The following is a 16395-nucleotide window of genomic DNA, read 5'->3' as shown; positions in this document are numbered from 1 at the left end:
CTTGAAATAGTTTTATAAATATCCTTTAAATCCTACTGCTGGACGTTTTGCTGAAGCCAATCATTGTATTGCTGCTGGAATGCAATCCAGAATTCCTTTGGTTTCTCCAACTGGAGAAATTACTGGCAGTGCTGTATTTCAGATATTATTTCTCTTCAGATTAATTTCTTGCATCTGGAGCCTTATAATGTTAAAAAACTTGAAAGCTGTAAAGCTACATTTCCAAACATTGTTAGAGACAAAGTAATATTTTTTGTTGGATCAACGGCTGTTAGTGAGAGAAACAAGCTTCCAGGCTATGCAGAGTTCCTCTTCGGATCTGGGAAATATATTCCAAAGACCACGGCTAAAACACAAGGGATGTGTCTACACTACATACTTACTTCAAAGTAGCCTGCAGAGGATCTACACACACTTTTCCCGGAAGGGCTTGTCGGCCAAGCAACCCTATGCCTGCATCATTTCCTGGCCCCTTACTTTGAAGTAGGGGCTCAGTGTGTGTAGACATTTTACTTCATATTTTTACTTCAACGCAGGGGGAAGCCTACTTCGAAGTATGTATCTTGTGTGTAGACACTCTACTTCGAAGTTGCTTACTTTGAAACATTACTTCGAAGTAAGCAACTTCGAATTTATTTTGTAGTGTAGACGCAGCCAAGGTGGAACAGATTTTTAGCACATGTGATTGGTATATATTCTAAAGGACTATTCAAGGTGGAGTGGCCTGTTAACACCCCTGTGTTCATAAAACAAACAAAAAATGGTATTAGTGAACCAAAAACTCAAAGCATACCGAGACAAACATGAGTTCCTGAAGCTGGCAAACACTGTTTCAGTTTCCATTGGATCAGGGGAAACCTAAATGCTTGAAATACACTATATAAGAAAGAGGAGTTTCTACAGGAGTTAAAGGGAAGCTGCTAGGAAGTGAAATTGACGCCCAAAATAAAAAGCAGGAATAGAAAACTAAAAATAACAAACAGGAAAATGTGACTCAGCTGTAAGAACTCTTGAATTCGCCTTTAGCTTTGTACCTGTTTTGTTTTGGGGTGGTTTTGTGTTGTGTTTTTTGGTTTTGGTTTTTTTTCAGGAATATGCTAATATTTGGATTTCAATAACATTCCAGTTCATTATTTTGTCTTCAAAAATAGATGTTTCTCTTTTGGGACTGTGGAATATTTTCAGGTAATGCTAATTGATTTTATTCATGCCGGTTTTTTACATTAAAAATTCATTTCCCATGGGTTTGCAGAAGGCAAAGGTTTTCATGAATGACGTATTTCAAAACTGAAAGGAAATCAAAGCTCTGTTGAATAGTGCAAGGAGTGCTGAGCATCAATGAAATTAGGAATCTAAACATAATTAAATGGTACCATCTATTTAGTTTTTGCTTATATATCATAACTTTGAAAGGCAACAAGCAAGCCAGAAAATACATCTGAACTGTGGATCTCTTACCATTCCAACTTATTTAACAGGATCACTGAGGAAGGGGTGAATATGCTGCTACTAAAGTTAAAGAAATCTCTCTCTTTAGCTGTACATTGGGATATTCCACAATCTGGATTGTTACTTTGTTGTTTGTAGTGAATGGGCTTGTGTGAGATATTTATATATTATAGACCCTTCTGAGTGCTTTGAAAAGCCTGCAATTGGGTTAGCATTACAGTTATAGGGTTATGAAATAATTTATGTTCTGGGCATATAAAGCCAAATTCTGGGTGATGTTTATGGCCATATGTGCACAGGACAGGCCTTGGTCACAGAGCATCCAGGGTAGAAGTACCGCACCACAATTCTGGCTCCCTGGAAGCCAGTTTAGAGGCTGTTCTGCAGGCATTAAATAAAAGACTGTCTGGAGGGATGCTCTATTATTTAGACATGAGCTCCAGTTGTTATACCACCTGGCCAGAGCCTTACACACCCCCATTTTATACCTGGCAACAAGAATAAATTATGCAGGTTTTGTAGTTGTCCAGAATACAGAAGCAATTTTGCAGTCCTGATGTTGCCTATTTTGAGGCAAAAACAAAGACACAGAATTTAGCCCACAATGCATATGGATAATCTTTAAGATAATACTGTAGCTATTATGCTATTTCAGTATTTCCTCCTTTTATTGCAAAAGGCTTCGCTCAGATTCATGGATAGACCTAAATGTAGGGCTGACCACATTGGGAAGTGTCAAACTGAAGGCAATAATGGGCTTTGTCAAGCAACCAGTTCCATCCTGGAAAATTCCTGTTTTCTTCAGACACAACAACAAAAACAGGAAATATTTGCCATTACCAACTTCACAGGTGTCAGGAAATACTTTCAAAACACTGTGAGGACCTAAATAGATCCATTTAAAGAGCTTTCAAGCAGGCACGCAGTTTCTAATAAATGAACTTTTGCTAAAAATATACACTTCGGCACATTTTCTTTAATGTGTGCTCGCACAATGGTGCATCTACACAGTAATTCTGATGGAGATTAGACAGTATTGTGTCTCTCAAGACTTGTATTAAGATATTTATAGCTTTCCAGGGTAATTTTTCAGCAGGTTCACTAAGTCTCATCTGTACTATTAAAGCCGATGAAATTGTTTATCAGACAACCTTGTCGTTACTGGAAAGGTATCTACTGGACAATATGTCAATAGTGGACAGAGTAATCCAATAAATCTCAGTCTTTACTATTCTTCTAGCTATGTATTTAAACATAGCTACATATAAGACAAGACACATTAGCGTATCGTATACTATATGTGGATATCAAATAGTATACAAATCTATAATATCAGATGTGTGTATATTATAGATATATTTGGAATGCAAAACTGTTTACAGTAAATTGTGTGCTTTTTAAATAGAATCCATTTGAAAAGAATCCCAAGCCATCAACAATTTTAGGCTCTAATCTGGCCAAATTTTATTCAGGCAAGGGGCCCCCTATAAAATAGTGTACGGAAAAACTGCTAATATGTGTGTGTGATAGCGTATCATCTGTGACTGTACATCATAACACATTAAAACAATGAGACTACTCACCTAAGTAAGGTTTAATGTAATCAGGCTCTTTTGTATTAAAGGATATATGGAGATGCAGATAGTTTCAATTATTTATATATGCTTGAACCCCCCTTAATCTGTGAGTGCCTGAGGAAGCAGTTTTGTGCACTGCTGGGGGAACAGCAGTGCAATGAAACATGTGTCCAGAGGTTTTTCATCCTATAGCGACAGGGTGCAGTGCCTGGGAGCAGCAGGAGGTGGGAGAGGGTGGAGCTGTGTGCCCCCAGAAGCAGGGCACCAGGTAAGCACCCCACCACCATCCCCCTCACACCCACAGTCCACACCCATTTCATGCTCCCTCCTTCCCTGGCCCCAGCACCCCCCACCACTTTCCTGCACCTGCCCAACCTTCCTTCCAGAGCCCACACCCGGCACAGACATCCATAGTCCAGAAAATTCCATAATCTGTCAGAGCCTATTTCCTGAGAAAATGCAGTTAATTTAAATGATTAATGTGAAAGTATTGTTCTAAATTAATTTAATATTCATTTCATTAGCACTGAGATACTGTGATGATGGGCACTACCCAAAACCCTAGATTAGACTGATCACTTTTAATGTTCAGATATTTTCCTCACTAACAAAAACACTCCTGCAACCCCTTCTTACACCTGTATTAAATGTGTATACAGAGCTGTTGCAGGAGTGTCCAATAGTGACCAAGTGGCATTATATTTTTCAGTGGCTCAGTGCCTCAAAACACTCAGCCAAGCAGTGTACTTTTTCCAACCGATCAGCACACCACTGCTTGGGGTAGCCATGGTGATCTGTTTCAGCAAAAACAGCAAGAAGTCCTGTGGCACCTTAAAAGCTAGCCAATTTACATGCTCCATAACCTTTTAAGGCCTGGAACTCACTTTGTCAGATGCCTGACATTTAAACTACAGTTTGGCAAGTATACACACCTAGGCAAAGATGGATGTGTTATATTTATTATGCGGAGGACCATAAATGCGCTCTTTGTTTCCGATCATTGGTAATTTGGTTGTCTGGTATCAACTGACGCTATATATGTATTTTTAGTAACAGCAACGAAGGGTCCTGTGGCACCTTATAGACTAACAGAAAAGTTTTGAGGATGAGCTTTCGTGGGCACAGACTCACTTCATCAGATGCTGGTCTTGGAAACGAAAGCTCATGCTCAAAACTTTTCTGTTAGTCTATAAGATGCCACAGGACCCTTCGTTGCTGTTACAGATCCAGACTAACACAGCTACCCCTCTGATGTATTTTTAGTGTAATTTGAAAAAAATGTTTTCCTGCTTACGGTCAATGGCCTGTAATATTGATCTCATTCTTTGTTGGATTTGGGTTTTGTTTTTTATTCTGCAGTTAATGTACTTCAGGAATTTTATTGCAAGTATTTCTATAATCCCTTCTAGGAATAATGACCCAGATACAGCAATCAGAAGGAGATGAAGTTCTCTTTTCTCCAAAACAGTAAATCCCTGAATTATTTGGTTACTCTGTTCAATTAAATAATGTTAGTTTATGCAGCGCCCACATTAATCCCAGCAAAGAGAATATTGCCGTCCAAAGAGGACTCTTTTAAGAACCTATTGTCCTTTTTTATGCACCCTGTGTATGATTCAGATTTGTGTTATCATACTGCTTTTGTATTTTTACCATGTGATAGCTATGAAGGTATTTTTTCTTTGAGTAAATAACGAGTGTGTTGTTTTCGTGGTATAACAGTTATTTATTGCTGCGTTTTAACATGTTTTAATAAATCTGTAGCTCACATGACAGGAAGTTGAAGTTGAAGCTGACATAACAATATACCACAAGACAACATCTTCAATTTGGCAGTGAATTTTCTGACTCACTAGTATTTGGGTCAGTCGTATCATTCAAGGGAAAAGCCAAACTGGGTGTGATCTAGCCTGCTAAATGGACGTTACACATACGTCAATAATGGCTTCTCTACACTTACCTTTTGGCTTTAAATTCTCCACTGTTACTATCACTAATGCCAGCCTCTGGTGGTAGCTTGATGAATAAGAGTGCTAATGTCTCACAGTCCAGGCTTAGGTAACACAGAGGTAGAAGTGATAGCCATTGCACTAGTCTCCACTCATGTTTGAGCTGTTGCTTCCACCAGTGTAGATCCTTTGATACAAAATAGATTTCAAAAGTTGGCGGGGCAAGGAGACGGTATTTGTTCATATCATTGTGTTCCATTAGAATCAGTTTCTGAAGTTGTGGTTTAGTTTACCTGTAACTAGAGCTCTGAGGAAATTGCAAACAATTTCATAAATTTGACAAAAACCAGGGAGGGAAACATTTTGTAAAATATTTATGAACTCCTCCCACTGCCTATTTTCTAATCACACTTGGACCGTTTCAGAGTTGATATAACCTGTGTGGATCTGGCAAGAGAATGTGAGCCATAAGATTCAGTCTATTTGCTGCACCTGCAGCAGCTGTGACCTCATCAGTTTTGCAGTCTGACTCATGGACAGACAGTGAAGATGGTTTTATAGAGGATTTATTGAACAATAATAAACATATTTAAAAAAAAACAATTTCTTAGATTTACATTCAAGAACCCATGATATCATTCATGACACTGTAGGAAATAACAAAAAGCTATGTAAATATTTAAGATATTTAAATAACTTTCTCTGGCCAAACACAGAACATGGGTCTGACCCTGCTCCTGTTGACTTTGGTGCAGAGATTATCACTGATATCAGTATGACAGGATCAATTCTTGTGCTTGTAAATGTTTCTAACCAATACAGCATTTTACAAAGTTTCTGTTTGCGCCTCTGTCATCATGATTGTGACAGCACTTCCCTTAAAATCCCTATTTCAATCATAACAGTTTCTCCTAGCCTAGCATATTTTGTATGCTAGCCATGGTTTGCTGTTGCTTCTTCTGATTACTGTAGCTGCAGAGTTAATTTAGCTACTTCGAATATGTAGACATTCCAGGTTGTGACATAATTTTTGTTCTTTTCGGACCTAATCCAAAATCCATTCTTGTCACTGGAAACAGTCAGGTTGACCTGAATAGGTTGTGATCAATTTCTAACAACCCAGAAGTGATTTGGGATTTCTTTTGTTGGGTTCTTTCATGTATGTTTTCAGCTTCTGCACCAAATTACTACCTCTATGATCTGCCCCCTTTCCCACTGAAGTTAGTAACAAAACTACCCCTGATTTCAATAGAAACCAGGCTGGGTTTCCAAAGAGACCAATTTATTTATGAGCCAGATCCTTAGATATGTAATCAAGGTAGCTCCTTTGACTTCGATGGCACTAGATTAATTTATACCATCTAAGGATCTGGCTCTCTTTTTAAGTAAAACCACAAAGTTACTATCAAAACAAAAAAGCAGTCAAGTAGCACTTTAAAGACTAACAAAATAATTTATTAGGTGATGAGCTTTCGTGGGACAGACCTACTTCTTCAGATCATAGCCATACCAGAACAGACTCTGAAGAAGTGGGTCCGTCCCACAAAAGCTCATCATCTAATAAATTATTTTGTTAGTCTTTAAAGTGCTACTTGACTGCTTTTTTGTTTTGATAGTACATAGACTAGCACGGCTCCCTCTCTGTTTCTATTCACAAAGTTACTGATTTTTACAAACGGGTTTCTGCATGCGGGCAATATTGGCTATTACATAAGAAGGCTTTAATTTGTGCCAGTGTAAACAGTAAGATGTTTTACATCATATTGATACATAACCAAATAGACTGACGAACTGGCTACTCCTATAACCTCTTAAGGCAGTGATCGCAACCTGCAGCCCACCAGGGTAATCCGATCATAGATTTTGCTGACAGTGACCATACACTCTTACTGCCCCATCCCAGCTCTCAGTGGCTCTGGTTCACTGTTGCTAGCCAATGAGAGCCTGGGGGCAGCACTTGCAGGTGAAGGGGTCCATAAGGACAGGCTGGCCACTGCTTTCTGCAGCTCCCATTGACCAGGAACAGTGAACCACAGCCATTGTGAACAGTGGTCAGTGTCAGCAATATGTCTCATGGCCCACAATCACATTACATTTAGGGGCCACATGTGGCCCTCAGACCATAGGTTGCCCACCACTGCCTTAAGGGGAATGAAGAATTAGGCGCTAATGTATTGTAGTGTCTCCAGAATCTCCAGTTCATTACAGCTCATTGGGCTGAAACATGGATCATTTATAATGTATGTTTATGTTGATACTCCAGTACTCCGTCAGGGCCACTGCAGGCTACTGAATGGAAAAGCCACCTTTGCGAATATACTTTAACACCATATGGCTAGGTCTACACTTGCCCTCTTCTTCAAAGGGAGCATGGTAATCAGAGTGATAGGAGATTACTAATGAAGTGCTGTGATGCATATGCAGCACATCATTAGGCAAATTCTTCGCCATGGCAACTTGGAAGTGGCAAATTTCAAAGTGCCGGCATGCCATGTAGCCGCATGTTATTTCGGAGTAAAGGCATGCCAGCACTTTAAAGTTGCCATCGGGGAGAATGTGCATCACAGCACTTCATTAGTAATCTCCCATCACCCAAAGAAGAGGGCAAGTTTAGATGGAGTGTATGTGTTTTTACATAATGTCAGGTAAGTAATGCACAGTATATACACTTAAGTGTTGAGCTTAAAGCAGTGGTTTTCAAACTCCATTGCACCACAACCCCTTCTTCTCACAACAAAATTATTGGATGACCTACGGAGGATGGGCCCAAGCCCTGCTGCCCTGGGTAGGGGGAGAGAGGCCTGAGCCCAAGTCCCAATGCCCCAGCTATGAGTGGAGCTTGGGGTTCGACTTCACGCCCCCAGAGCCGAGCAAGTCTAACGCTGTTCCTTGCAACTCACTAAAATAGAGTTTCAACCCATTTTGAGAACCTCCAGCTTAAATTAATGTTTACATCTTGTCAGTTGTCACAAACTAACAAAAGCTGAAATATTCAAAGTTAAGGTTGACTGGTTGAATTAACACTTATGCCCTCCACGTTAGTATTATTCTTGCTGGTGTGAGTCAAGGACATCAGTTTTTAACTTTGCATTTTTAAGCTTTTGTCAACTTGCGTCACCCTAATGCTGGCTCTACCTCAGCAGCTTTTACCTACACAAAACATCTATTCGATTCAATGGGTCGGAATAGGCTCTGCAGGAATGGGCCCTTAAACATTGTTCAAATGTCGTGGGGGTGTGGGGAGGTTCTGGTTTTCAATATTATTATACATTCAGCCATCCACAATACATTTTAGTGTTCAAATACTTATCCAAAAAAATTCATATAAACTGTACAGTCTATTTTGTAAGTAAACATTTTTTCTGATGATGCACAGAATCACAATTGGTCTTCAGAGGTTACATTTTGATATGCACTTCGTTTTTAAAGTGTGTTGTTGCATATTCAATAATATGTAAGGCTTGTGGGCATCTGAAGGTCCTAGAAATATAAGCGAGTATCAGCGAGGATTTAACCATTTCATTACTGGAGAGCTTATTACTTTCTCTTTGACAAATTCCTCCTTTACAGAATTACCATCCCCCGATGCCATGTCATTCTCTGAAAGTTAAAAAAAGAAAAAGTGAATAGCACATAAGTTGGGTTAAATACAATGTTCTTATACATCTGCCTTTCTACATTCTTTTTCTAATCTCTGGTAATAACCCATATTATCAGTCTACTACTTTGCTGCCAGAGACATCTGGTTATATAATTTCCTCATTTCCACAAAATTGTAGCCTGTAAGTGGTATGGTCAAGGGCCAGATCTACAGTGGGGGCAGTACTGAAATATGGTACGCAACTCCAGCTGCATGAATAGCATAGTGGGAGTTGATGTACCTTAGATCAAGCTAATGTGGCACCTCCACTGTGGAGGGTTGATGGGAGAAATTCTCCCATCAACTCTCCTTAAGCTTCATGTACCAGAATCAACACAAGCATGATCTGCAGTTGATTTAGAGCATCTTTATTAGACCTGCTAAATTGACCCCCAAGAGATCAAGCTCCACAGTGCTGATCTGCCAGTATAGACAAGGCCTAAGATAAGGGGTATTTCTATGCTTAAAGGAGGGGTTCAGTGTACTGAGATTGATTTTCTGGGGATTGATTTTGCCGTGTGTATGAAGATACAGCAAAATTGATCTCTCTGGGCTCAGCCATCAACCCCGGTACTGTACATTGATGTGCAGAGTAAGGGACATCGGCACAAGCCCAAAGATGCCTGATCTACACCAAGGAAGAAAGTCGATCCTGATATGTTGATTCTAACTACACAAATGGTGTATCTGGGATGACTTAGATCCCTAGTATAGACCAGGCCTAAGAGTGTAAGTAGAGGACAGAGAACTAGGAGGTTGAGGTTCAGTTCTCAGCTCTGGGCCAGACTTCCTGTGTGAGCTCAGCAAGTCGCTTAACTGCTCCTTATCTTGATAGTAACAACTTGGACCACATTGTCAGCAGATGAAAATAGGTGAATTTATATTGGTCACATTAGCTGGGGATTTGGCCCACGGTACTGGCTCATGAAGATTCATTAATATTAATTCAAGTTCTTTGAGATGCTCATATGAACTACTATGAAATAGGTTACTGTCATTAATTGATCTGTCTCAAGCGCTGACTAGCATTTTCGAGATCTAGTTGAAAACCTGAACCCATTTAAGCCAATGATATGACTCCCATTTACTTCAAACTTTGGGTCTACAAAACATTGGATCAAAGATTGGTTAAAAAAACAGAACTGGAAAGCTCATGAGAACAAGGTATCTGAAAGATACATCTCTCCTTCAACCAAGTACACTCATATCCCCAGTAAATCTTTAAAACTCTGGAGGCAGCTGATGTAAACAGATTTAACTAAATGTGTAATCGCTAAATAGAATAAATTCCTGTAACTATAATAAAGCTTTTCAATTTTCAGTCTCAGTAAATTTATTGTTTCAAAGTAGTTTCCCTATGTGATCTGCAGTAATGAGCACTTAAGCTAATTTGTTGCAAAAGGCAGTTTGCTATCAAATTAAACAACATATAAAGCTTGCTACAGCCTGGTCTTCACTGCGGAAAAGTGATTGTACAACAGGTTGCACCTCCCTGGTCCAGCACTGTAAGACCTTATCAGTCCTGAATGACAGAATTTGCTAGACCAGGGGAGGTTCTCTGCCACCAGCCCCCATGTGCCTGCTGACGGGCCCCTTGGGTCCTGACTCAGGGGCTCCAGTTCCAACCTGACCCTGCACTGCTGGGGGCTCTGGCCTCAATCCCACACAGCCATGGGACTGCTGCAGGGCTTCACTGAAAGCCCCACACTGTTGCAGGGCTCTAGCCCCAGGGCTGTGCTAGTTCCAGCCCCAACCCTGCGCAGCCAGGGAGTTGCCATGGCCTCCAGCTCAGGCTCTAGCCCTGGGCTATCTAGGCCTCACGCTGTTGGGAGGCTCCAACCCCACAGCCACAGGGCTGTCTTGATGTTCTGGCTCCATGAAGGGCTGCTGCTGCTCCAGCTTCATCCCCAGCCCAGGCTGCTGTGGGGCTTTAGCCTCAGCTCTGCACTGCTTAGGGGGCTTTGGCCCCAGCACTGCTCTGCTGCGGGGCTGCCGGTCTGGCCCCGTGCTGTCTCAGGACTCTGGCTCTGGCCCTAGCCCTGCACTGCTCTCAGATGGGTTACCCACCTTGTTGTGGCTGACCTTCCTGCTCTTAGGCTTTCTGGTCAAGGAGCATCCATGGATGTGCCAGCTGACGGATGTTGCTGGACCACACAGTGTCAGTTTTCAGAGGTGCAAACTATAGCAGTATGTCCATTTGTGTGGACGAAACTGCTGTAGTTTTCACATATTAGCTGGTGAGGTAAGCCTGGCCTGCCCCTACCGGCAATAAATTTCCTTAGCCTATTTATACATGCAAAAACTACAAACTTCCTTTTCCAAACTTGGGTGTTCACACATTTTATTTAGCGTAGGTTATAACCTTTTTCCTAACAGGGAAGCACCTATCGGTAATTCTTTGCCTAGAACAACTTAACAAAACACTACTGTGAGCTCTCGGTGGGGAAAAATGAAACCTATTAATAATTTGCATATGTACACATACACAATGTACTAAGTGCTGGTAGAGCAACTAAAATGAAGCACCCCATCAAGTCTTACCCGTATGCGAAATTAATTTTCGCCTGTTTGGTGGCTTTGAAGCAGAAAGTTGGAAAAATGGGAATTTCAAGCACTTTCCAGTTACTCTGTCGCATATCCCAGATTGGCAGTTGCAAGTTTTCCTGCATTCCATTCCATAGGTACCATAAGGACACTCTGAAAGAAGACACATTTGAAAGCCTTATATATCAAAGTAATCCCAAAAGCTACAGTTCCTATTTTATACTGGTTCTATTATTGCACTCATTACTTTGGTATCTGAATGCCTTCCAGTAGAGGTCTATTCTTACTTTTCTTAATATCTGCATATATTTGTAAAAGAACTTTAACTGGTATTCAAACATTCTGAAATACCAACTTTTGATCCAAATGGTTTCCACGTATTGTTGATTATTATTTTTCTTTATTTTCCATTACACATCTTTCCTCCCCAATAATATGTGGAATAATCACAAATGTATTTAAAATTTTATGCTTGTTAAAATTTCCCTGAAGCACTTGTAGCATTATACTGCATATTAAATACAATGTTAATGTTGAGTAGATGCGTGCAGTTACACTGGATGTGTAGGTAAAAATACATGCAGTATCTGATGTTTTATTTAATCCAATTCACACAAATACTCTCCATTGACAACAGGAATACTTCAGAGTTTCTTAAGTTTACAGTTCAGGCTCAGTATTAATTTGCATAAATGTATAATTAATTTACAGCTTCTACGTAGGCTGGCAAATCCTGCCCTAAGGAGCTATCCAGCATTTTAAACATCTTCATCCACCTGAGTGCCTACAACCCATAAGAAAACCCAGCACCAAGTGCTGAGAAGAATGTTAATCCTACTTTGTTGAAAAGCTTATACTCATTTGGCAAGGCTTCTTAAACAGCAGGTATCTGGTCCTCTCATGCCAGCTAACAAAGGTCCTCTTGCATGTCTGAAAGCAGAGCATTCACTCCTGAAGTAGTACTGGACAGAGTAAAGGAATTTCAACCCAAGACTTGTGAATCTGACCTATGCCCTTCCCGCCTTGTGAAAGATAGCCATGAGCAACACCTCAGAGATGGAATCTTCCTTTCCTCCTTCAAACATGCAACAGTTTGAGATTCACCCTTGGGCCCTCTCCTTCAGCTACTGTCATTAGTCAGGGGTTTATGCCCAAGAAATACCAAAGTAGGTATCCACTGAAGGGAAAAGCTCAGATTACTCAGCTTGGACAGCTGCTCCTGGGCTCTGATTTGAAAGTAGGCAAGAAAATATGTAGTAAAGATCCCAAAGTATCAATATTTAAAGTCAAACATTTATTGTGAAATCCAGAGACAAGCCAGCTCTAGCTAGACCTTTAACAGCAGCTGAGGAACTCACCCAAGAGCTAGCTGGAACAAAAGGTTTAATTTGGAAGATATATAATATTTTGATTGGAAAACATGTTAAGAAAATAATCCAGATGAAACAATGGATGAGAGAGTTGAACAAAGAACTTGATCTGGGTGAGGTGGGTCTCTAGGTGGGGGCATAGGAGACCCACACATCTTCATTATGAGTAACTCAGAAATTATTTTATAAATTACTGCGTAAATGGTGTTCTATTGCAAATAACATTCAACATCTTTTTGCTACTAGGGAGATCTTTTGTTGGAGGGGGTTGTAGAAATAGGGCAAGATACCTGCACATGTGCTGGCTATGTCCAGACAGAAGAGTCTGGGCGGAAATTATTGAAGAGATGTGCCCTATGGCAAAATGCCAGCTTCCTAGCCATCCCTTCACCTGCTTGTGTAATGCTCTGGAGAAGGATCAACATTTTAAACAGAACAATTTAATCTTTTATAGTTAGCAGCAACACTTTGTATTGTGTTTTGTTGGAAACCTGTGACTGCTCCTCACATGGAAATGTCACATGATAAAATAGGGACCGTCCTTGTGACGGTCCAAATGTGAAAGTGTCAAAAAGATGACTCATATTTAGAAATTTGCTCACCTTTTTTAGCATATTTAGAGGGAAGTGGGCTCCCCAGACAAGTCAGAAGCTTTAAACACATTCTTTGAATATGAATTTTATCCAGAATAAGTAATGTGTGAGGCAGTATATTATTGATTAATTGTAAATGGTCTCAGAGGGATAGCCATGTTAGTCTGTAGCTTCACAAAAAACAAGCAGTCATGTAGCACTTGGACTTATAAAACATGAGTTTTCATGGGTAAGACCTACTTTTTCAGATGGTGGAAAACAATGATCGAATAAATTTGTTAATCTCTAAAGTTGCTACATGACTGCTTGTTACTAATTCTAAATTTACCTTAATAAAAAGTTAAAAAGAAAAACAAACTCATCCTGGATATATTATTTCTAACCAGCTACCACTATAAATTAAACTTCCCACTTCTGAGCAAGCTTATCAAAGATCTCCAAGAACTTTAGAAAACTTGATTAACATCTTGGACAAGTGACTTAACCTCAGATTACCAATTTGTAAAGTGAGTGAATGATACAATGTAAGACAGAACCCAGGAATCTTGATTCCTGTGATATGTTTTAAATACTAAAAATCCATCTGGTAGCAGTATGATCTGCTACTAAACCCACAACTAGTTACAGGTACAGTAACTGCTCAGCACTATACTTTTCACATTAAAATTCACAGATAGCTAGATGGAGACTGTTCTATGTCAGAGGGTGAGGTGAAGGAGAAAACAATACTTTAATAATGACACTGATACAACCTTGCACAAAGGAATTTTTTGAAAAAGTATTGTTTTAAAACTAAGCATGAAATCATGAGTCTTTTGAAGTCAATCTGAGTATTCAGTGGGACAAGATTTCACCCTGTTTCCAACATATTCTTGCAGCAGCATAACCTCATCCTGCTACATAGCATCGGCACTCCTGATCCTCAACATTTCTTTTTACCCGTATACAGTTACAAAGAACTTCTCATGAGTGAGAAAAAGTATGCATAATTTAAAGTAGTTTTGTGTAAATTATAGATGGTATTGCATTACAGTGCAATCAATAAAATACAAATCAAATAGCATTAACCAACACCGTAACATACATTTTATAGCTGACTGGACCTAAGTAGGATCTTTAGACCAGAAAATTAGAGTCCACGACAATAAAATTGGGTCAGGAATCATTTCCTCCTCAAACATGCATTTGAGTAACTTGGCCTATGTGTTATGTGTATATATTATATGTGAACCCATTTGTATGTGTTTATGAAGGATCAGGCCCTAACCCATTTATTTCTCAGTACATTCACAGACATTTAACCACCACCTGGATTTTTTTTAGTTGTGTGCATGTCATTTCAGCAGAGCATCTGTATCTGCAAATTTCACTGGCAAAGGAATTCATGGAAAACACTGACTCACTGCATTTGCACTGTTATTTATTTTACTTGGAATGTGTACATCAAATTTTTTCTATAGTTTCATAATTTTTCTCATTTAAGAAAATAGCCTATTTAATGTGCCTGGTGTATGTATTTGATGAAGGGTTACCATGCTACTCACCTGAGGCAGTGGGTCTTACCCACAAAAGCTCATTACTTAATAAATTTGTTAGTCTCTAAGGTGCTACAGGACAGCTTGTGATTTGTGAAACCACAAACTAACACAGCTTCCCCTCTGAGGCAGCTCTGCAGTTAAGGAAGCTGTTGTGGAGGTTCCACTGAACAAATATGGATCACGTATTAATCATTCAGATGATTTTAAAATTGAAGGGTCCTTTCGTTCCTGGTATAACCTTATCAAAACAAGTGAAATTATATCAACGATGAATTTGGCCCTGAGGTCCTTTACTGGTATTCATGTTATCAGACTGTATAAAGTCAGTGCCCTCATACCTGTATCTGAGTACCTACTGCACAAGAGTGGATTAACCCTCACAACTCCCCATGAGGTAAAGTAGTACTATTATTCCCATTTTATTGGTGGAGACTTCAAGGTCCTCAGCCTGCAAGTTACAATGCAGGGAGGGGATCCTCTGTGTCTGTGCAAAGCCACTGGGGTTCTTTGCGGGTGCAGAGATCCACTAGCAGGATGAGGTGTTTTGTAATTTACCCACCTTTGCACAGCCAATGAAAGGCAATGCCAAAACTAGCACCCAGGGCATCCTAGTTTCAAGCCACCAAAATATTTCCTCACAATCCAATCGGAAGAGATATTTTTATTTCAAATACCCTTAAACAGGGGAAAGAAAAGCCCTTTGAATTCAATTCAAGAGGCTATTTTTTCACTCTCCTCTTTGCAAAGGATACTATTGTTTGAAATGAAAGATCCCACTTTTAATCTGTAACTTTCTGCAAGCAGGAGGCCAGCCACAGACTCAGGTAGTAGACACATGCAAGTGAATATTGTTTACCTTTGCAGATACCAAATTCATCACCAAAGTCATCCTCCTCAGTGTAAAACTGGCACTTCAGCCCAGGCCCACATTTGACACCATCCATCCCTGAGACAGTGCGGTAACAAGTCTCCCCCAGGGCTGCTGCACAGACTCGACAGCAGCCACAGTCATCCAGCACTGTTCGCTTACAGCGCAAGGTACTTTTACACACATTACTGTCACAAGGTTCAGGGCAATCTACGGCATATTTTGCACTCCAAGCAGTTCCAATGTGCACGGGTACCAGGAGGATGCTGAAAAACAGGAAGCTCTTCATGTCTCCCAGTGATAAACGCTCAGTTCCAAAGAGCAGTTTTAACATTCAGCCTGATGGTCGTGTGCTGAGGGAAGCAGCGATAAGGAATCCAAAGTAGTAGCTGCACATCAGCCTACAAGTATATGAGCTTTATACAGTGTGTTGCCCACATGCTTTGCCGTCGTCAATTTCCTCAGTCCGACAGTGCTGTCCTCCTGCCAGCCTCCCTTGTTTCAGTTTATGAAATCCAGGATGAAGTCTGGATTAGCACGCTGCTGCCATCCAGGAATTGAAAAGCCAGAGCTGATGTAATCTGTTATGTTTAGTTGGTTGTTTTGCATGAGGGCTAAAAACGCTCTCACATCCGTCTCAAATGCTCAAGGACGTCTGCCAGAAACAAAAAACAAAACAAAAAAACCGCCGTAGGTTACATACCTTCTTTCAGGACAGGAGTTGTTCTGACACTGGCCATATCACTTAGAGAACTGCTTTGTCCTACTGAGTCCATGAGGTCAGGTGAAAAAGCACGTCCAACTACAGCAGTGCTGAAGGAAACTCATTTTTAAAGATAAGTCCTTGCTTTCTCCTCAATACAGTAA

At 40.2% G+C, this 16395-nt stretch overlaps 1 protein-coding gene across 1 annotated transcript; it reads right to left on the bottom strand.

Annotated features, from left to right (window-relative positions):
* Positions 1-6511: 6511 nt before the first annotated feature.
* On the bottom strand, positions 6512-16018 carry ESM1 (endothelial cell specific molecule 1). Its single transcript, XM_074994289.1, has 3 exons — positions 15517-16018; positions 11157-11312; positions 6512-8575 (listed from the first exon to the last, which is right to left on the bottom strand). Exons 1-3 carry the CDS (start codon positions 15860-15862, stop codon positions 8475-8477), a joined length of 603 nt encoding a protein of 200 aa, XP_074850390.1. The 5' UTR covers positions 15863-16018; the 3' UTR covers positions 6512-8474.
* Between the last annotated feature and the right edge of the window lie 377 nt (positions 16019-16395).

The sequence above is a fragment of the Carettochelys insculpta genome, chromosome 5 (assembly GCF_033958435.1).
Source record: "Carettochelys insculpta isolate YL-2023 chromosome 5, ASM3395843v1, whole genome shotgun sequence".
Taxonomy (NCBI): Eukaryota; Metazoa; Chordata; order Testudines; family Carettochelyidae; genus Carettochelys; species Carettochelys insculpta.
The sequence above is the reverse complement of the archived record's forward strand: the minus strand, read 5'-3'. Positions and strand labels throughout refer to the sequence as shown.